This window comes from Colobus angolensis, unplaced genomic scaffold (assembly GCF_000951035.1).
Source record: "Colobus angolensis palliatus isolate OR3802 unplaced genomic scaffold, Cang.pa_1.0 Scaffold58, whole genome shotgun sequence".
NCBI lineage: Eukaryota > Metazoa > Chordata > Mammalia > Primates > Cercopithecidae > Colobus > Colobus angolensis.
In genome coordinates, this window is record NW_012119376.1 from 8,064,019 (window position 1) to 8,086,584 (window position 22,566).

The window sequence follows — 22,566 nt, forward strand, 5'->3', positions numbered from 1 at the left end:
CAGTAGGCAGTAAGCTCCATGAGGGCAGGGGCCATGTCTGTCTTGCTCAGGTCTTTATCTCAGTGTCTCACCATGTCGGTCACACACAGTATCACTTGATAATATTCACCCAATTAATAAATATATTTAGTCTCCAAATTACTAACTAGCACAGTCTTCAGGATAGGTAGGGTGGTGGGTGCTGTGATTGTGAAACTTGCCCAGATTCCTCTCAGGAACAGACGACTGGGTTCTGTCCCCTTCCTGATGCTAGGGGTGCTGCTAGTAGACACACTCAGCCGTCAGTCTTCCTCTGGGGAATGCCTCCATGAAAGAAATGGACAGACCCCAAATCATGTGCCATTTCAGGGACAGATGGTATTCAATGGCTAATCAGTGTTGGGCTTTAAGGCCCAGCCCCTCATACCAACTCTACAGACCTTTACAAGGCCATCCCAACTCCAGAGCGCCCCTTGGGAGTCTTTATTGGGATGGCATCACAGATCAACTTCTTCCTAGGCTCTGCTTCCTCCACCTCCCCTTCACAAAGCTTTATTCCAAGAGCACTCCCTAATCAATGTCTTATACCTTAATCTCGACCTCAGAGTTTACTGCCAGGGTAACCCAGTGTGTGACGAGTACTACAAAAATGTTTACAAGCTGGATACCATATTTTGTCCTACTCCATAAACGCCTAAACAGTAAAGATCAGTTATTTTTCCTTGCATCCTTACAATGACTAGAAGGCGTCTTTCGTATAGTGGACATCAGAAACGCATCAAAGAAAATATTCTCCCTAAACTTAGTCTGGATTGAGCTAAATTCTTCTGATTCAAAATGTGGCCCTATTGAAAGGGGCACTGGCATCCCCGGTGTATTTTGTCCGAAATACAAAATCTCAACACCCAACCTGAATTGGAACTACTGAATCAAAATCTGCATTTTATCAAGATCCGCAGAAGGTTCACATGTACGTTGAAGTTTGAGAAGTACTGAGCTAAGGGATTTATTAATACAAGTAAAACGATCAGGCTGATAATCCCTTAAGGATTTTCCGTCTTTAAAAATTTTCCTTAACACTAGTAATCATGCACTCTTTCACTCAACAAATATTAATTGAGTGCCAAGTAAAGATGTCAGCTCTACGGAGCTTACATTTCAAGAGAAAACAAATATCAAGGTGTACATTATAGTGTACAGCAAGGTGAAAAGTGCCATGAAGAAATAGTAGAGGGAAAGTAAGGAGGAGGAGAGGGTGTGTCACAATTTAAAATTTTTACAAAAGGTCATGATACTCAGAATTGAAGCAGGTGAGATCATTAGACACACGCACGTTTGAGCACAAGCGCTGAATGATTTAGCAACGTGACTGCAGTGGAATGGGAGAGATGCAAAATAAGACAAACCCAGAGAGGCAAGAGAGCAGACCTCTTCATGAGAGGCTGCCTAATACACTGATTTGACACTGAATTGCTGAGAAGGTAATGCAAACAGTTTTTTTCTCCAAGAACAAAGTAGTTCTTGGCCAAGCCCATTTGATTTGGGCTGTAGGAACCTGCACAAACCACTTCACTAGCTAAGTCTTAGGTTCCCCAAATGAAAAAGCAGGGACTGGAAATGAATTTTGAAGTCTCTTTCTTTTCTACAAATGTCAGGCTCCAAGACACCCAGGTGAAGTCTAGGAGTTAGTAAAATAAGGATTGTGGCTCGGCTGTGGCCTAATGCAAACTTTCGCAACCCCAGGATACTGAAAAAAACTGGAAGAAGAATTGCGGAATGGGATGCCAGGCTGAAAGACCTTAACCTTTGCACTCAAGTTCCTCCCACACCGAGAAACCCAGGTCCCGACCGCAGGGCGCCCTGCTCACGGCAGGGTGCGGCGCCTGAGTCCGCCTCCTGAGTGCGCCTCCTGAGTCAGCCTCCTGCGGCTTCCCGGACTTGGCCCCGCCCACGCCCTGGTCCCGCCTCCTGCCGCCGCCGACACAGACCCCGGTGACGGAAGTGACGCAAGGCGGAGGCTGGAGGGCCGCGCCGGGCCCGGCCCGCAGTATCTCTGGGTTGGAGCCGGCGTCCGTCGGTAGCAGCATGGCTCTGCTCTTTCTTCTGCTCCTTGTCATGCAGAGTGTGAGCAGGGCTGAGATGGTCACCGCGGATCTGGGGCCGTCCTCAGGTACCGTCGCTCGCGGCAGGGCTGCAGCCGGGTGGGACGAGAGGGAGGGCGGGATCCGCCCCAGCCGAGAAGCCCCGCCCTGCTTCTCCGCGGTTACCCTTTCTCGGGACCCCTGCGTCGGGCCCTGAGCGGGCGACGGGGACGCGAGGTTGGGTCGCGAGACTGGGGCCCAGTGGTTTGCACTCGTCAGTTCCCTGGTTGCCGCCACAACAAATCACGCCGCTTAGTTTTCTGACTCTTGTAATCCACTTTTAAATATGATTGTGCGCTACAGAAGGACGTAGCCGGTCAATGTGGGACAGCGTGGTCTCATAAGATTATAATATCATTTTCTTACTGTACTTTTTTTATGGTTAGATACGCAGATACTCACTAGTATGCTGCGGTTGCCTGCAGTGTTCAGTGCAGTGACAGGCTGTACAGGTTCATGCCCTAGAGCAGTAGGCTGTGTCATCTGGGTTTGTGTCAGTGCGCTACTGCCCGAAGAAATTGCCTAAGGGGACATTTCTCCATTTCTCAGAACGGATCTCCGTCGTTAAGTGACGCATGACTGTGAATGTCCTGATCAGCATGTGACATCGTGGTCTCAGTTCGTGGCTTAAATACTTCTTACGGGGGAGACTCAAAGTGCTTAGGGTAGGAGAGTATGCATTCTGTCGCCAGCTGAGAAGTAAGTGGCAGCTGAGAAGTGGCCAGTCTCAGTCTGGAAGTGGTGGATTGCCGGCACTCACTTGCAGATTTGGCAATAGGTCTCTTCGTCTGGGTTTGTTCTTCGGAGCATTTTATTTCCACCTGCTTATTGACATTTCCTAGGAAACAAATATTGAGGATGGCTTTTCTGAAGTGCAGAGTAATTGTGATTAGGAGCTCCAGAGAAATCAGTAAACCTTTTCAATTCAGTTTTCTTTTTTATTATATTATGATTTATGATTCATAAGGACTTTGAAAGGTCCACGTTTTGGTTCTGTGTTCACAACAATCTTCTAGAGTAGGCGTTGTCTCTCTATGGATGAGAAATTGAGTTGCGGAGAGGCCTGCCCAACTGGCAGAGAGGTCATAGCCACTCAGTGGAGAGCTGCTCAGTTTGGCTCCAGAGTCCAAGTTCTTAACTGCTCTGCCAGGCTTAAGTCAGTCATCCACATGGGCAGTTGCAGTACTTTGCCGTAAGAGCTTGCACTTAGGCACAGACTAAAGGAAAGCAAGGTGGGGTGCTTGTCTCTTTTAGGGAAGTCAGCAAAGACTTAACAAAGGTGACTCCAGTGTTGGAACCAGAGGTGCAGAGACTGAGGTGCAGAGGTGTGATAGCATGTTGAATTCGTGGAATATTAAGCGTTTTATTGTAAACTGTGTGTGAGAGCTTACAAGGGGAGATAGGTTAGGTGGAGAAGTACAAACCAAATAATCAATTGCCATATTATGTGTACCAGCAATAAACCTAGCTTTATTAACTTAAGCAAAAAGAGGAATTTATTGTCTCAGAAAAACCAGAGTTAAACAGAAAATTAGAGATGCCAGCTGGGTCTCAAGAAGCTAGAACCAGGAACCCAAACTGCTAGGACTCTCCATTTCTTATTTCTGACTGTTGGCATTGACAGCTTTCCACAGTTGGCAGGAATCATGGATTCTGACAGCTTCTGGGTTTTGACATCTTGCAGCCTCCTCCATCCTAGCAAAATCCCAGGGAAAGGCTCTGATTTGCCCAGCTAGGTTCAGGTGCCAGCTTGCATGGGAAGGACATTCTCGTAAAGGGTGAGGTTGGGTTACCAGAAGAAGCGGAATGGCGTGCCTGAAAGAAGTACAGGTGTTGAGCCAACAAAATAATACACCCACTATGCCTTGCTGAAGTCAGTCATTATTTACTAATGCTGACATCATTGGATTATCAATTACAAAGGGAAATGATTTTATGCAGAATCAGACATGCCATTTAGAAAGACCAGTCATCTTATAAAATAGTTTGAGGGTAAACACAAGGCCCATTAGGAGGCTGCTGCTTAAGTTGGAGTCAATGAGTAGTAGTTTTAAGTGGAGAACAGGACAGTTAGAAGAACATTTAGAAGGAAGAGTTAGTAGCCCTCTGAGTGGATGTCAGCAAAGAGGATAATGCTAGCTCAGGCATAGCATAAAAGCAAGTGCCAGGTCCTTCCTTCTGAGTACAGGGCGCTCCTAAGCATGTAACCCTCATGAGTGCACAATTGCACGTCCTTGTAGCCTGCCCTGGGAGGAGGATTTCCTGTCTGCCTCCCGTGGGAAGATCAACTTCAGCCTTCTGTATTCTGCAGAAACTTTAGAATTTGTCTCTGTACCTCTGGTTCTAAAACTGGGGTCACCTTTTTGAAGCCTTTCCTGACTCTTCTAGCAGAGACAGGCACCCCGGCCCTGCTTTTCATTAGTTTTAGTGAGCCCTCCTTTTAAAGTGCATTTCTAACACATTTCTCTAGATTTTTCAGTGCATTATTCAGTGCATTAGATTTTGTTGTGTTCCCTGTTCTTTTAAAGTTAATTTAAAACACAAAGTCTCCAAAGTCGGAAGAAACCTACAATGCTCTGGCTCTTGCTTAGCTTCCCAGCCTTATTCTTACTGTTGCTGGGCTTGACTCTATAAAAGTTCATCTTAGATGAGAGGGCATGGTAAGAACAGGGAAGCAGACAAGAGAATATAATGATATAGTCAGTCTCCAGGAAATCCAAGTGTTTAGGAATGTATTGTGTTACATTCATGGGCTTTTCATTAATACTTCTTAAGTGAAAATGAAATCGGTATGTGCCACTTAATCAGTAGTATTTCACTCTTCATACACTTTTACACATAAAAGTAGTATATATATTTTTAAGTGAATCAGGGTGTGCCACTGGCTTTCTTCATCCAGATGGGTGTCCCACTCTGAGTAATAGCTGAAGAGCTAGGCTGGACTTTACACCAACTGCAAGGCTCTTCACTGACCTTGCACAGTTTATCAGCTGTGCTTCCTACTAATTATCTGACTTTAGGATAAAGCCTTGAGTACTGTTTAAATTTTTCACTATTTCTTTGGATTCTATAGTTATTTCCCAGATTCAAAATACACAGGATAATACATTTTAATTATATTTATTGAATAGGGTATTGAATTTTCTTTTTCACTTTATTCTGATTCATGATTCATACAGACTTTGAAAAGGACCACATTTTGGTTCTATATAAAAGAAAACCTAGGCTAGGAGCAGTGCCTCATGGCTGTAATCCCAGCACATTGGCAAAAGGATCACTTGAGCCCTGAAATTCAAGACCAGCCTGGGCAACATGGCAAAACCCCATCTATACAAAAAAATACAAAAATTAACCCTGTGTGGTGGCATGTGCCTGTAGTCCTAGCTACTGGGGAGGCTAAGGTAGGAGGATCACTTGAGCCCAGGAGGTTGAGACTGCAGTGAGCCATGATTGCACCACTGCACTCCAGCTTGGGCAACAGAGCAAGACTCTGTCTCATCTGTGTGTGTGTGTGTGTGTGTGTATGAAAACCTAAAGAAAAGTAATAGTTTTAAACAGCTGTCTTACAAAATTTGGCAGCATACCAGTAGTGCAGTTGCTTTACAAACTAGATGAGTAATTAATGGTTCAATTTTGAGTGAACAAAGAATCAGAATGAGGTTTGAACCAGAATGAAGTGAATTCCTAACAGAAAGGAATTTACTTGTAATTTTCTTACTAAAGGGATATCTTTATTTCTTTATTTTAGATTATCCTAATGCATAGTAATCAGAATACTAGGTATCTGTTTAAGTCTCGTGCATTTTTAAGAAATTATTCATTTTAATACATTGTTCGACTTTTGCGGTGGTCATAATTGTGATAATGTAATAAAATCAGGAAACATTACTTGAAGCAGAATTACTTGAAGCAGATGCTTGTGAAGTCACCAGAAAATAGTCTTCTCCAATTCCAGTTGAAATATGGAGGTTATTTACCCCTTATTTTATTAAACGATCACAAAGATGTTGGAAGCATTTTTCTTAATTAAAACCAACAAAACTTTGCATATTGTCAAGTCGTTACGTAACTTCTCTGAGGCTCTGTTTTCTCATTGGTAAAATATATATGATAACATCGTCTCCCTCACAGGATGGATGTGATGAGTATCTGAGGTAATGCATTAAAAAGGTGAGCACATTTTGTGTCTTGTAGTAAATACTTAATATTTTAGGGATTATTCAATAATGTACATTATTATTTTAACAACTGTATCTTTAAATATTAAATTCCTTTAGTCTTATGTGAGAAATTGTGTTGGCTTTTAAAAAGACAAACTTGACCAGATCAGTATGAGAAACTTAAAATAGGCTCAGCATCTAACTCATTCTTCCATCTCTTCCAACAGACAAAAATAGTTTGTTCTTTCAGTAGACTGGAAAAGCTTGCATTGTTTTTTCATTTCTTAAACTATTTCTCAATTCAGAATGAGTTAGTCCAAAAAACAATTAGTGTTGAGAAATGACTTCTCTCAGGGACTAGATGGGTCTGGTCCAGTCAGAACTAATGCCAGCCCAAACCCAACTAGATGAAATTGGATAAATAGGAGTAAGAATAAAGCCCTGAATTTCAAGTCAGAAAAGTGGCTGAGCAAATATTTATTGGGTAAGCCCCAACTTGGTGGTGGTGTGAGGGAAAAATATAGGAGAGGTTAGTTACTTACAAGTTCACTGCAGGCCACTATGTGTTATGCCTGGCTCTTTAAAAAGAAAAATTTCAATTAGAAGATTTCAGTGAACACCTGAAACATCACATGCAAGAATTCTCAAAATGTCCTACTCAGCTTAAACCCGGGGGATGCGGCTCCTTGCTAAGGTGAAAGTTGGAAAGCATTAAGAAAAATAGTCATTGTATCAACACCGGAAGCCATTCAGGAGGTAGATTGTCATCAAATATATTCTGACAAAAATACAAAGGCCTTGATTTGGTACTTTTCATTTATTCGGTGTGGATTTCTTATGCTGGTTCTGTTTGCCATGCAGATGAAACCTTTGTGACAGTCCCCATTCCTGTCCCTGTATCTTTAACATGGGGAAGGTGTTAGATCTTTTCTGAGGGTTGTTCTTTCAGAAAAGATCCAGAAGCTTTAATTTGAAACATTTGTTTTTGAGTTGTAGCGTCAGATGACTTAAAATCCAGAACAATAGTTTACTTCATCCTCACTTCCTATGCTTCTCAGTGTGCTCTTCCATGAAAGAGGTTGGTGAGCAGGTTGTCGGATGATTTCTGTAGAGTCCATAGCCTCGTTCCACCATAGGTGTACATAACTTTTATACAGTCTTTTTACACTAGTGTGTTAAGATGGGTGATGAACTCCTCGGGCTGTCGTTTTTTGAAGAGACACAGATGCTTTTAGTGGTTACAAGATGGAGCACAGGTAGCAGCCCTGGTTCCTGTCACCCACGTATGCGGAGGAAATGGCCAGTGTCCTCAGACTATACTGCAGGTATCTGTAGTTTGCCATCCACCCTACATTCACCAACATTTATTGCAGAGCTATCACGACTGCTATGTTTTGGTCCTTTGTGACATTCTTATTGTCCTGTCGGTAGCACTGCTCTGTATCACCTGCTGATCTTCACTGCTCCTTTATTTTGTCTCTCTTTTTTCATATCCTGTCTCTTCTGGCTTATCAGCTTTCTGAGGAAACAGTTGGCTTTAACCAGGGCCCTCCTTTTTTTCTGCATTGTAATTAAAGTGTTAGGAAAAACAAATTCTTCTCTCCTGTGTTTGGTTTTCTTAAATTCTTAGCTGTGAGTTGTAGGGGAGTTCTGGGAATTAGATCTTAAAATAGCTAAAGTTTACTCCGGATAGTATGCAGATGTAATACATTAAATAATTCTAAGCCCGTTTCCAAAAGCAACATGAACTACACAAAACTATCTATCTTGGCATTTTCAAGAGATGAGAAAATCTGTAAGACGATCTTATTTCATGAAATTACTCCGGTAAGATCTTTTCTTAAGCCCCAGAGATAATAATACTCTTTTGCTATTTCTACATATATTTTTATTTACATAGTATAAATATATTAGAAGTTTATTGTAAGTCTTAATTAATTTAATCTGAATATATAACAATTTAAACCTCACATTACAAAATTCTGAAGCTTAAGAAAACTGCTTATGTCTGTCATATTATTTTGGCAAATAATGTTTGGCAAAAAGTAATATTTGGCAAAACAAAGGCAGATGTCTCATAACCACGTAGTTTCTCCTCTGGTAGCATTAAAAACCACAGGTTACATCTTTTGGGTGTAAGTTTTTCTTTTAACCTAGTAGTAATTTCTTTTTCTATAAATCATTGAAATCTTTTTCTCCTACCACCTGTCTGTCTTGCTTTAAAAGCTATGATTTAAGTCCTTGTCCTAGTCTAACCATATCAGGCTTTTACTTAAATTATAGGAAACATACTTTGGTTCACATTAAAAACTAATCTAATGCTGCACAAGCCTCCTCCTGTTTGTAGTTTTCCATTGTGTGATTCAATAGCCCCTTCCTAAGTACAAATGCACTTTTTTTGATACTCTGGTATGCAGATTGGCTTTTATATGCCTTTTTCTCACATACAGGAATTTCAGGTTGAGTATATACCATTATAAAGCCATTCCTATTGGGAATAATTAAAAAGAAGGCCTTAGGCGGAGCCCGGTGACTCACGCCTGTAATATCAGCACTTTGGGAGTCCCAGGTGGGCAGTTCACCAGGTCAGGAGTTTGAGACCAGCCTGACCAACATGGTGAAACCCCATCTCTACTAAAAATACAAAAATTAGCCGGGTGTGGTGGTGCACACCTGTAATCTCAGCTATCCAGGAGGCTGAGGCAGGAGAATCACTTGAACCCAGGAGGTGGAGGTTGTAGTGAGCAGAGATTGCACTCCAACCTGGGCAACAGAGTGAGACTCCATCTAAAAAAAAAAAAAAAAAAAAAAAGGTGGAGGCATGGGGCTTAAAAGGAAGCGAAGGATTTCCAGTCTTGGCAACCAGAGGAATGGCGATCCTTGCTATGTAGTGGCAGAAAGCTGAGTGACATTGTAGCTTTCAGTGATACCAGAAGTAGAGAATGTCTGAGGAGCTGTGTGATCTAGCTCAGGAGGTTTCTAAGCAAAGTGCTGAAAGTGCCACCTGGTTTTTTCTTGGGTCTTATGGTAACAGGTGAGACTGCTCAATCATGGGAAGAACTGTTAAAAAGAAACCAGGACCACCTGGTCTGAAAATTCTCAGCCTCTCAAGAGGCAAAAAAATGCCAAAATGAAGAAATGGCCTCTGAAGGAAGGCTCAGATTTAGTATGAGTTTTCTTTTTTTTTTTTTTTTTTGAGACGGAGTCTTGCTCTGTCGCCCGGCCTGGAGTGCAGTGGCCGGATCTCAGCTCACTGCAGGCTCCGCCTCCCGGGTTTACGCCATTCTCCTGCCTCAGCCTCCCAAGTAGCTGGGACTACAGGCGCCCGCCACCTCGCCCGGCTAGTTTTTTGTATTTTTTTTTTTTTAGTAGAGACGGGGTTTCACAGTGTTAGCCAGGATGGTCTCGATCTCCTGACCTCGTGATCCGCCCGTCTCGGCCTCCCAAAGTGCTGGAATTACAGGCTTGAGCCACCGCGCCCGGCCCTAGTATGAGTTTTCTTAGCATCAAGTACCTCTCTTTTCTGGTTGAAAAAGTGTGTTTATATGTGTGATTGTTATTTGATATTAATGTTGATTGAACCCAGGTGAAGAGGAGTGACTTTTATTTCTACCTAAAATATGGATTGTGAAGTATTTGAGTTGTTTCAGGAGGTTGAGATGCAAGCATGTGATAGAAAAAAGACGCTCTTAAGGAAGCCTCAGTATACCCTGCTATGAATAGCCATGGGAACTCTACAAAAAACAAAGAGCCAAGGCTACTCTGGCGAGAACAGTGCTGTTGGGATCACCTACAAGGAAGTTGCTTAGAGAACCAGAGATGGCAGGTACCAACAGCCTTCAGCCGCGCTTCTGGAAGCAGAAGGAGAAAAACTAGGTGTCTGGTCACTGACCACAAAAAGGTCAAGTTAGTAGTATGAAGTATTTGAATCTTCAGACCCTCCCAGGTTTATAATCTTAACCTTTTGGCCCAAATTATTACACCATTTTGGTAAATAATATAGAAGTTAGATATTTTGGCAATAACCAAATCTATTCATTTGTTTCAGGGGAGCCATGAAATATACTGGTTTACTGTAAAGCATTATGTTTTTAAGTTAGTTTTTCCTCATAAATTTTTTTTTTAAAGAAGAACACTTAAATTGTAAACATAAAGCAGGGTTTCTCAACCTTGGCACTACTGGCATTTTGGGCTATATTATTTTTTGTTGTGGAGGCTGTTCAGTGCATGTTAGGATATTTAGCAGCACCCTTGGTCTCTGCCCTCTAGATGCCAGCAGTACCTACCCCCCGCATTTCTTCTCCAGGTTGTGAGAGCCAAAAATGTCTACCGACATTGATTGCGTGTCTCCTGGGCAACAAAATCACTTCCCACAGAGAACTGCTGCAATAAAGGAAAAAATAATCAGAAAAAGAAAATAATAATGGTGATAGCATTTAATGGTTCATTAGTGCCAATTATTTACCTAAATAACTCTTGATCCATGTTCGGCTTTGAAAATATAATATATGTGTTAAATAACTGTAAATTAAGGCAATATACCAGTTTGGTCTTGAATATTAGAATTTTTGTTTCGGGGAAAATATAGATTTTCCCTTCATCAGTAAGCAAATATCTTAGGGATATGAAAGTAACACCTCACTTGAAAGATCAGGAAATCTGAAGTATTTAGCAGTGTGGCCAAGAAAGAACCCAAGTTTGTTAATGTTTGACCCAGGGAGTATTTTTCTTATTTAAGCAGTCTGCTTGATATAAATATAAATAATCATCATTATCATCCAAGGCACTTTGAAAAAATAGAAACTTCTGCTCCTCTCACAATTTTTGAGGATGATTATAAGTTATGTTTGGAAGCCCCTGTTCCCGTCCACATTGCCATTTATTTATTTGTTTTAATTATATAAGTAAATCATGTTTAATAGAATGTTCCAGCTAGGTGAGATTGAATAACCATAAATTTGGGGTCACATCGCTAACTGTATACATTCATATTTATAAAGAAGCGAAGGGAGAAAGGAGAAGTGTGTGTGTTCAGTTTTCCAAGGGGTGTTGGATAACAACCTTTTTACACCGAACAGTGGGGAAATATGACTACCTTTTTTTTTTTTCTTTTTTAAGAGAACTTAATGCAGTGGCACAGTCACAGCTCACTGCAACCTTGACCTCCTGGGCTCAAGCGATCTTCCTCAGCCTCCCAAGTAGCTGAAATTACAGGCACAGGCCTCTACCTGGCTTATTTTTTAGTTGTTTGTGGAGATGGGGTCTCCAGCTCCTGAGCTCAACAGATCCTCCCACCTCAGACTCCCGAAGTGCTGGGATTATAGGCGTGGGCCACCGCATCTGGCCTGTGACTATTTTTAATGACTAGATTTTGGTAGTGTCTGATTAGATGTTAAAATGACTTCTGTCTGTCCTCTTGCATGACTCTTTCAAGTCTTATCAACAGATGTTTTCTGAAAGGTTTAAAAGAGTGAAGGCAAGAAGAAATGTTGGGTATGTTTTGTAAAAAGCCCTGCACACCCCAGAAAGCAAAATGTTTATGAAACTGGAATGTGTGGCTCCATTGTTCAATCTTTAGGTATCTATTCCTGTACTATAGAAAAAGTGTTGAAGGCATAATAGTATTATGTGTAGAGTTGAGAGGTTGGTGGTACTTTAGAGTGAAATTGGCCATCCTTAGTGTAGCCAGTTCCTCTGTAGACATTTGTATTAGTCTGTTTTCATGCTGCTGATAAAGACGTACCCAAGGCTGGGAAGAAAAAGATGTTTAATTGGACTTACAGTTCCACATGGCTGGGGGGGCCTCAGAATCATGGCAAGGGCGAAAGGCACTTCTTACATGGTGGGAGCAAGAGAAAAATGAGGAAGAAGCAAAAGCAGAAACCCCTGATAAACCCATCAGATCTCTTGAGACTTATTCACTATCAAGAGACTAGCATGGGAAAGACCAGCCCCTGTGATTCAATTACCTCCCCCGGGTCCCTCCCACAACATATGGGAATTCCGAGAGATAATGTTCAAGTTCAGATTTGGATGGGGACACAGCCAAACCATATCAATGTTGAATACAATCTGCGTATCGAATATTGAAAATTCTAGTGATGAAATGAGGATTATTATTACAGTAGTCAGTGCATTTGATTATAAAACTTCTACCATATTATGAGAATTTATTGCTTCATGATGTACTTGTGTTTCCTTTATATTGCAATGTTTCCATAATTTAAAATGAATCAGAACTCTTCTATAGATTTTTCAATAAAATTAACTTCTAGATATCTACTCTTAATTTAAATAATTTTGGTATCCTGGTGAATTCTACTTTTCTTCAAATATACATATCTGACTAATGTGGCATCTTACAATAAGGTTTTCCAATATTAATGTTAGTTTCTTACAATTGTCCATTTTACTTTTTTATTCTCTTACAGTGCCTATACCAACTAATGTTACAATTGAGTCCTATAACATGAACACCATCGTATATTGGGAGTACCAGAGCATGCCACAGGTCTCTGTTTTTACTGTAGAGGTAAAGAACTATGGGTGAGTGTCACTCTTTGATTTATCCATTTTTGTTTAGGTCCTTGCAAATTCCACAACTGTGTTCTCCTTTCATCGTCCTTCCCACATGGCAAAACATCCTGAACTGCTTGTAGATGTCCAAAAGTGCTAAAGATGTAAATTCTTTGCCAGTTATTTCTTGCCTCTTACTTCCTCTTCCTTATCAGTATTGAAGTAGAGAAGTATCACTAAACTGAGATTAGCATGACAAATAAAGCTAATAGTATGTTGTCTTCCTATAGTGTATGTAGTTTTTAGTAGAACAATATAAATTTCAAAAAACTTTTTTGACAACTGTTAGTTTTTGTAATGTGCTTAATCCTATAATTAACATGTATATTAATGGAATTTAGGGTTGTTTAAAAAAGCAGATTTTTAAAAAATTGAATGTGGAATGTGGCTTGCATAGGTCTTACATTTTGAATTGAGCCTCTTTACTGTAACGAAGTTTGTAGTTCTTCTAACTAAAGAGTAAGGGCTTCCTACTTTCTCTAGCATCTCCATCCTATTCTTACTCTGCTCTTTCTACCGCTTTGTGCTGTGAATAAAAAGCAAAGCACAGACAGAAATGGTTTGAGTTTATTTAATAACAGTAAAAGTTATCTTCACTTTTTTTATTCTTTTTAGTGTTAAGAATGCAGAATGGATTGATGCCTGCATCAATATTTCTCATCATTATTGTAATATTTCTGATCATGTTGGTGATCCATCAAATTCTCTTTGGGTCAGAGTTAAAGCCAGAGTTGGACAAAAAGAATCTGCCTATGCAAAGTCAAAAGAATTTGCTGTGTGCCGAGATGGTGAGTAGAATGTGTACACGTGTAAATTTTAAATTGGAAAACATACATGTCTTCTATATATTTGCTTTTATTAGCAGTTGCTGAAAATTATCACAGTGCTTAAGAAGCACTTGGAGGTATTTAGAGAGTCAGTACAGGTTGAGCATCCCAAGTCTGGAAACCAGAATGCTCCAAAATCTGAAATTTTTTGAGCACCAGCATGGTACTCAAATACTCATTGGAGCATTTTGGATGTTCAGATTTGGAATGTTCAACTGGTAAGTATAATGCAAATATTCCAGAATCCAGAAAAAAAAAACTCAGAAACCGAAAACACTGCTGGTCTCAAGCATTTCGGATAAGGGATACTCAACCTGTATCCTTCTCCCCTTCTTTCAAGCCCCACAAAATAAGGCTAACAGGTGGCCATCACTTTGCTGCTTCTATGCTATGACATTTCCACTTCATACAGTTATGGGTCTGTGCTGCCCAGCAGTTCCCTGCACCACCCTTGCCCTTCCCATCTTTTGTCATTCATTTGTAAGTTATATTCACTAAGGACTTTGGCAGCTAACTCTTATTCTTAGTGCCTGGGGAGTTTGAATACCACCTTAATACATTTAAAAATTGCAGAGTTCCTTATTCTCTTCAGCCACCATGATTTTCAGGTCTTCACTCTTCCAGTATCCCACTCCCATAGTGTACCTGATGTTTGCTGTCACCTCAAACTCCTGAATCTTTAGTGCCAGTTCCTGTTTTCGAACTATGACATCCTGCCTTAGCTCTCAGACCCTCACTCCTGGGTGAAAGACACCTTTAGTCACTTGACTCCTCCCTGGTCTTCTAGCCCCTGGGTCCCTTTCCTTCTAGCCTCACTTCCTTGCTCTGCTCCTGCCTTTCAGATTGTGCCTCCTTGGTCTCTTCTACAGGCTGTTCCTCTCCTTGCCCTTTACATACTTTTCTTCCCCAGAGTCCACACTTTTGTCATCTGATTACCACACCATCTGCATGTTAGATTTTTTTCCATATAGATTTATCAAGGGCCTACTATGTGCCGGAAAGTATACCGGGCCCTGAGGATACAGCGATGCATTAAAAACAGACCTGCCTGGCACACAGTGGTACACAGTAATATGTGAAGACTAGATAAATGGTTCACCAACAAAGTCTCAAACATCAAAGCCCTAATAAACATTTATGGAGTAAGTTCTGATCTTTCACAGTAAAAAGTTTTGATGAGGAAAGATAATTAATGCCATTTCTGAAGCGTTTCTTAGAAACCAGGCTTCTTAATCCACAGAAGCAAAGATAAAGGAAAAATTACTTAATAGAGTTTATATTATGTGAAGTCTTTTTTAAACCAAAGTTTATAACTATTTTTGTTTATAACTAGAAATGAAATTAAACTGCTAAAGAGGCATTTAGATTAAATACTTCTTTCCTGAGATTTATGAAACATTTGTTTATAAAGGACACTGAGACTATCTTCTAGGTATTTGTGGAGTGGTTTAAATGTGGTCCTGCTTTAGAACAACCAGAACAAAAAAAGAACAGGCTGATTGACAGATTCTGGTAATTTTATGAAATGTACCATGAAGCTCCAAGTACTTATTATACTTCCTCCTCCTCCTTCCCCAGGAAAAATTGGACCACCTAAACTGGATATCAGAAAGGAGGAGAAGCAAATCATGATTGACGTATTTCACCCTTCAGTTTTTGTAAATGGAGAAGAGCAGGAAGTCGATTATGATCCAGAAACTACCTGTTACATTAAGGTGTACAATGTGTATGTGAGAATGAATGGAAGTGAGGTATGTGTTTCTATTTCACATTTTTCATAATGGAAATTCTTGTGTAGCTAGCAAAAGTTGTTTCTTTCTGTAGTGTAATGAAAATAGAATGCTTATAAATATTCAAGCAAGACTCACAGATCATAGATTTTGATAAGAAAAAAGTACATGAATGCTATTGAAGCAAAAATGATACGGAGTTAGTCACTGACACTGACTACATGAATACATTTACATTTTTATTTGCTTCACTTAGCAGAACGGCTCTAATCTTGGATTTTTCCCAGTACACCTCCATTGCTCCACTGGTAAAAGGAGGATTTTCTTCCTCATTGGCAGTGATGTAAAGTAATATTAATACTTCTGTTTCTCACCAGCTAAGTTTCTGGACAACTGAGTAGGACAAATGAACATTTGTTAGTTTAACAACTAACAATAAACATTCCTGCAATTTGAGTTTTTAAATTAACCGTCTTTATAAAGAATATAACAGATGCATAGTATCGTGCTATGTTGAAGTAACAAATTGACTTATTGATATCAAAGCTATTTTTAGACATGTTCAAATCAGTCATATATGTTTTCTTCAGTTGTTTGACCAGGACTAGTATGGTGATTTTTTTTTTAATGCAGATTAAAAGAAGCTGTGCATTTTCACTGTTTTCTTTTTCCATCTAGATCCAGTATAAAATACTCACGCAGAAGGAAGATGATTGCGACGAGATTCAGTGCCAGTTAGCGATTCCAGTGTCCTCACTGAATTCTCAGTACTGTGTTTCAGCAGAAGGAGTCTTACATGTATGGGGTGTTACAACTGAAAAGTCAAAAGAAGTTTGTATTACCATTTTCAATAGCAGCATAAAAGGTAAATTCTTACCATTTTTCTTCTAAATATAGAGGGAGCAGTAACTAAAATAGGATCATGTGAGGAAAGCAAACTCATTTGCAGTTTCAAAAGATCTGTTTTAACAATATTCAGTTCCATTAGTTCCATTCCTTAGAAAAGTTCAAAATTAAAAATAAAGCAATTTCTCACACATTAAAAGATATAGAACAACCAATTTGGAAAGCCATGTGATGGCCCCTTGACCCAGGAAAGAAAAAAATAGAATAAGTACATAAAACTGCACAAATGTTTGCATTTCAGGATTATGAATTGTAAGTCAGTTTGTTACTTCACTATAGCAAGATGTTATGAATCCAGTAAAATGTTCTCTATGGGGATTGTAATTTAAAGACTGAAGAGCAGGAACGCTCATTGATTACAACTGTATGATGTGGACTGGACAAAGACTTGCGATTAATATCCAAAAAAGTTTATAGATGGGTTTGAATAATAAATAATGGGTCATTTTTATAGCATTTTACAATAATTAATTTATTTCATCTTTTAATATGGGGGGTTGGGAGGTAGAGATATATATGTTAGAACTTGAACTTTAGAACTGTTACTCTCAGGTGTCAGGTATCTTAAAGAAGTTTGGACTTTTCTTTGTAGTTATGAAATGTAAGTGTTCATTATAGATAATTTATAAAATATGAAAAGCCAGAAGAAAACAAAATGATCTGTAGTTCTACCATGCAAAAGTACCCCATTACTCACAGTTTGATATTTTCTTTAGTTTTTCTACATAGATATGATCATATTGTATAGTATATATGATTTTATATATTGCTTTAAGCATATATTATAATTATTTTTCCATTTTATTTCAGATACTTCATTAATATTAATGTAGAATATTTCACTATATAAATTATGTATTTAATGTTTTATTGTTTTTGGACTTTTAAGAGTATAGGAGTTTTCACTATGACAACTCATGCTTTGATGATTATCTTTGTGTGTATGGGTGTGTATATATCTATATATACATATATGTGTGTGTATGTATATATACATTTTTTTCTAGGAATTTTTTAGAATATATTTCATAGGTTTAAAAATTTACTAAAATTTTATGATGCAAGTATATTTTCAAAGAATGGAAATATAGGCTGAAGAGTCAGAACAAACACCTAAAATTCAATACTAATAACTTCAAGCCATTATATGAAGGTTTCAAATAGGTGACTTAAAGCAGTGCAATGCATTTTATGCTAATTTTCATTAGGCTATTTGAAAAATAAAACCCTTCTTAATGCTCAAAATTTGAAATACTGCAAATGCCCCAGATTTGTTTTTAGCCTGAATTATAAACTGCACTGATAATATGGCCACACAATAGCATCGCTGTGGCTCCTGAGCAGCAGTCCCTGCCTGCTTGCCTCAATGCCTTGCAGCCAGCACTTGCTCAGCTCATGGGACTTCTAACAACACTAAAGGGAGTGGTTTTGTAGTTATTTTTTACTTTTGTAATGATTTAACTTTTTTCACATCCTGTAGTAAGCATAATAGAAGCATTCATTAACTAGTAACTTCCATAGTTAGAAAATTCTAGGTAACAAAATGCGCTAAAGGAAGCCAGACATTGCCACAGAATGTTAGAGTGCTGTTAATTGGAAGAGAGAACTATGAAAAAAAATACTGAAGACTGTGCTGCAGAAATAAAAAGCAGCATTAGAGCAAAATACACAATGGTGATTCTAGATGGCTGTGCTTGGACACAAATCTTTCCTATTTTATATTATTTATGTCTGGTTTGTAATTAAGGGGACTTTATTCCTGTGCAACATTCCTGTGTGCATGTACATCTGTGAAGCTTTATAAGTATTTGCAGTCATGAAATAAATAAATGTAACAGAAAATTCTGAGGAGTGGGGGCTAAATCATTTTAAGAGCTATAAACATTGCCAGAATTTCTTTCTTTCTTTTTTTTGTTTTGTTTTTGTTTTTGTTTTTCTTGAAATGGAGTCTCGCTCTGTCACCAGGCTGGAGTCCAGTGGCACAATCTCAGCTCACTGTTACCTCCACCTCCCGGGTTCAAGTGATTCTCCTGCCTCAGCCTCCCGCATAGCTGGGAGTACAGGCACACGCCACCACACTCAGCTAATTTTTGTATTTTTAGTAGAGATGGGGTTTCACCATGTTGGCCAGGATGGTCTCGATCTCTTGATCTCATGATCTCATGATCCGCCCGCCTTAGCCTCCCAAAGTGCTGGGATTACAGGCATGACCCACTGTGCCCAGCTGCCAGAATTTATTTCTAAGGAGAGATATTTTTAAAATTCTTCTTTTGCATTTTTAACTGAAAGAAGTACATAACCCTGGAAACACATTGTATGTAGGGCTGTAAGGAAATTATTGTGGAAAAGCTATTTTAACTATATTATGTCATAGCAGAATAGTCCCAGAAAGTTCTAGAATTGCAGAGCTGGGAAGAATCATATTGCTATCCAAGACAGATACCTAATTTTTTACTCAGAGTTCCTAACTTCTGCTTCCTTCAGTGTTCTTTAAAACTCTGGCCATATTCACTAATGTGTAAATCTATTCAAGAATGGCACTAAGACTTTTTGATAGATAATAGCAGTATTCCATCTTAATTGTAATTTACGATTTCTGACTTTTTTAAGGTTCTCTTTGGATTCCAGTTGTTGCTGCTTTATTACTCTTTCTAGTACTTAGCCTGGTATTGATCTGTTTTTATATTAAGAAGATTAATCCATTGAAGGAAAAAAGCATAATATTACCCAAGTCCTTGGTAATGTATTTAATTTTTTTTGTACACACTATAAGGTTAACTTGAACCATTTTTGATAGTTTCTTAAATTATGTTTTTAAAGTGGAATGATATTCAACAGCATGTCACCTGCCATCAATCAGTCTACCACACATCCAAAATGACATACTGTGTCTTTTGCTATGCAGCAGTTTTTTTTTTTGTTTTGTTTTGTTTTGTTTTTTAATTCTCAGGGCAAAAACACAGACAATTCTGTTAAAGATCTTAAAGTCTAGTGGAAAGAAAAGATAAGTATACATTGGATTTATACAGTGTGATAGGTTCAAAGGTTTATACCTGAGCCTGTGAGGACTTTGTCCAGCTTTGGGATGGGGTTAGTCATGGCTTTTCCAGAGGCAATGCCTGAGCAGTCTTGAGAGACATACAGGAGTTTAGGCACTAGGGGACAGAATGTGCCAAGGTGCAGAGCCAAGAAAGCATGGCTTTGAAAGATCTGCAAATATGGAAACACTTCATTATTGTTGGAGTATAACAGGAAAGTTGGCCAAAAATGAGACTAACATAGGAGTTTGACAATTTTTATGTCCAACATTTCAAAGCCTTTGATGAAAAGAACATTTAAAGGTAACAGAATAGTATCTATTTGAATCAAATATGACAGGAATAATATCTGTGATGCTCAAAGGGCACATTAAAATTTGCTATTAAAAAAACTACCTTTAAGTACGGTGGATAAGAACTCTCAACAATTAGTAGTCAACTCACAAATGAATTGTAATATTTTATTTTTTACTAGTAATTAAGCACAAAGCAACCTTGCAGTATGCCATTTTACACTAGAGAAGGAAAAAGAAACCGGGATATCCAGTAGTAGTAGGATAATGGGTAAATGCTGGTTAAAAGTAATCTAGCCCTGGTAAGAAGAAAAGCACACAGTGGGTATTCAGTGTAATAGTGCCATAAACATGCCATTTCTTCAATATAGTCACTCCAATCTTAAAAAATGTATTATAAGGAAATAATTTCATAAATAAAAAGATGTGCGGGATATTTAACATGTTGTATAGCTAGTAAAAATTGGAAACATTTCCACATCTATTAGAGAAATTATTTATCAATATAAAGAAATAATATGAGCCACTAAAAATTACAATGATGAAGGCAAGTAATGAGAATATTAAGTAGATGTGCTCACTTTGCAGACATAATATGCATACATGTGGAAGATAATTGTATCTGGGTTCTCTAGAGGGACAGAATTAATGGAATATGTATATAAGTATCGAGATATATATATTATAAAGGGGAGCTTATTTAGTATTAACTCACACGATCAAAGGTCCCACAATAGGCTGTCTGCAGGCTGAGGAGCAAGGAGAGCCAGTCCAAGCAATGTTCAAGGGCAGGAAGCATCCAACACGGGAGAAAGATGTGGGCTGGGAGGCTAGACCAATCTCTCTTTTCACATTTTTCTGCCTGCTTATATTCTAGCCATGCTGGCAGCTGATTAGATTGTGCCCACTGGGATTAACGGAGGGTCTGCTTTTCCCAGCCCACTGACTCAAATGTTACTGTCCTTTGGCAACACCCTCACAGACACACCCAGGATCAATACTTTGTATCCTTCAGTCCAATCAAGTTGACACTCAGTATTAACCATCACAGTAATGTTTCAAAAAGCAACGTATATTAGTAAGATATCTTTGTGCACATGTATCCTAGAACTTACAGTATAATAATAATAAAAAAGATATCTGATGGCTTTTTAAAAATTGCTAAAACTTTGTTTTTAATCTTACTATGGTACCTTTCATTAAAAAGAAAACGCAGCCATCTGATTCACCCGTTTTCCTAAATGTGCCATTTGGTGGTCCATTACTTTAGACATTTGTTTTTTTGAGGGTAGGCACTTAAGCTTAACAATTTTTTATCTTTAATCAAATTTTTCTCCCCATAGATCTCTGTGGTCAGAAGTGCTACTTTAGAGACAAAACCTGAATCAAAATATGTATCACTCATCACATCATACCAGCCATTTTCCTTAGAAAAGGAGGTGGTCTGTGAAGAGCCGTTGTCTCCAGTAACGGTTCCAGGCATGCATACCGAAGACAATCCAGGAAAAGTAGAGCATACAGAAGAACTTTCTAGTATAACAGAAGTGGTGACTACTGAAGAAAACATTCCTGACATGGCCCCGGGCAGCCATCTGACTCCAATAGAGAGAGAGAGTTCTTCACCTTTAAGTAGTAACCAGTCTGAACCCTGCAGCGTCGCTTTAAACTCCTATCACTCCAGAAATTGTTCTGATAGTGATCCCTCCAGAAATGGTTTTGATACTGATTCCAGCTGTCTGGAATCACATAACTCGTTATCTGATTCAGAATTTCCCCCAAATAATAAAGGTGAAATAAAAACAGAAGGACAAGAGCTCATAACAGTAATAAAAGCCCCCACCTCCTTTGGTTATGATAAACCGCATGTGCTAGTGGATCTACTTGTGGATGATGGCCGTAAAGAGTCCTTGATTGGTTACAGACCAACAGAAGGTTCCAAAGAATTTTCATGAGATCAGCTAAGATGCACCAACTTTGAAGTCTCATTTTCCTGGACAGTTTTCTGCTTTAATTTCATGAAAAGATTATGATCTCAGAAACTGTATCTTAGTTGGTATCAACCAAATGGAGTGACTTAGTGTGGATAAAAGTGTAAAGAGGATGTGTGGCATTTTCAATTTTGGCCTGAAAACTACAAAGACTTTTTTTTTTTTTAAACAAAAAAAAGTAATTTATGACCCTTTACATCCAGATAGGTTAGCAGTAACAAGGAACAGTATCCAGTACTCCTTGTTCCTAGGTGAGCAGGTGATGCCCCAGGGACCTTTGTAGCCACTTCACTTTTTTTCTTTTCTCTGCCTTGATATAGCATATGTTTTTGTAAGTTTTATGCATACAGTACTTTTAAGTGGTTAATTTCAGAATAAATTCTGTAAGCTTTTCAAAATTGGACTTAAAATCTAATTCAGACTAATAGAATTAATGGAATATGTAAATAGAAACATGTATATATTTTTTATGAAACATTACAGTTAGAGATTTTTAAATAAAGAATTTTAAAACTCGTTTTTATATTCATTTATTTAAGCACTTAGGCAGTCTTTCATAGTTAAGCAGAATATTTTTATATCCCGTGCTTGTTTCCATGCATTAATGCTATAGAATTATTTGCTAATCGTTCATATTTAATATTTAAAACAACCCTAAAATTAATATTTTTAGATGGTCCTTATAGGTCTATATTTCAGTGTTTAACACCCAGTGTGCAGAACACTGTTCCAAGTGGTTTGAGAAGAAAAGATTTCGCTGTAGAGCATGTGAATTGAGGAGTCTAGCATAAAGGTGGTGGGCAGAGCCATGGAAATGGATGAAGGAACCTTGAGAATTACATGGTGTGGAAAGAATCCCCAGTGAGAGGCAAGCCAAGAGTTAATATATATGTTACACAAGGATTTATTGGAATTACTAAGAGGATAG

At 38.7% G+C, this 22,566-nt stretch overlaps 1 protein-coding gene across 1 annotated transcript; it reads left to right on the plus strand.

Moving 5' to 3' along the window:
• The first annotated feature begins 1,967 nt into the window (after nucleotides 1-1,967).
• Nucleotides 1,968-22,154, plus strand: IFNGR1 (interferon gamma receptor 1). Its single transcript, XM_011962082.1, has 7 exons — nucleotides 1,968-2,149; nucleotides 12,712-12,826; nucleotides 13,472-13,644; nucleotides 15,262-15,434; nucleotides 16,092-16,278; nucleotides 18,930-19,057; nucleotides 20,994-22,154. The coding sequence occupies exons 1-7, from the start codon at nucleotides 2,065-2,067 to the stop codon at nucleotides 21,600-21,602; spliced, it is 1,470 nt and encodes a 489-aa protein (XP_011817472.1). The 5' UTR covers nucleotides 1,968-2,064; the 3' UTR covers nucleotides 21,603-22,154.
• Nucleotides 22,155-22,566: the final 412 nt, after the last annotated feature.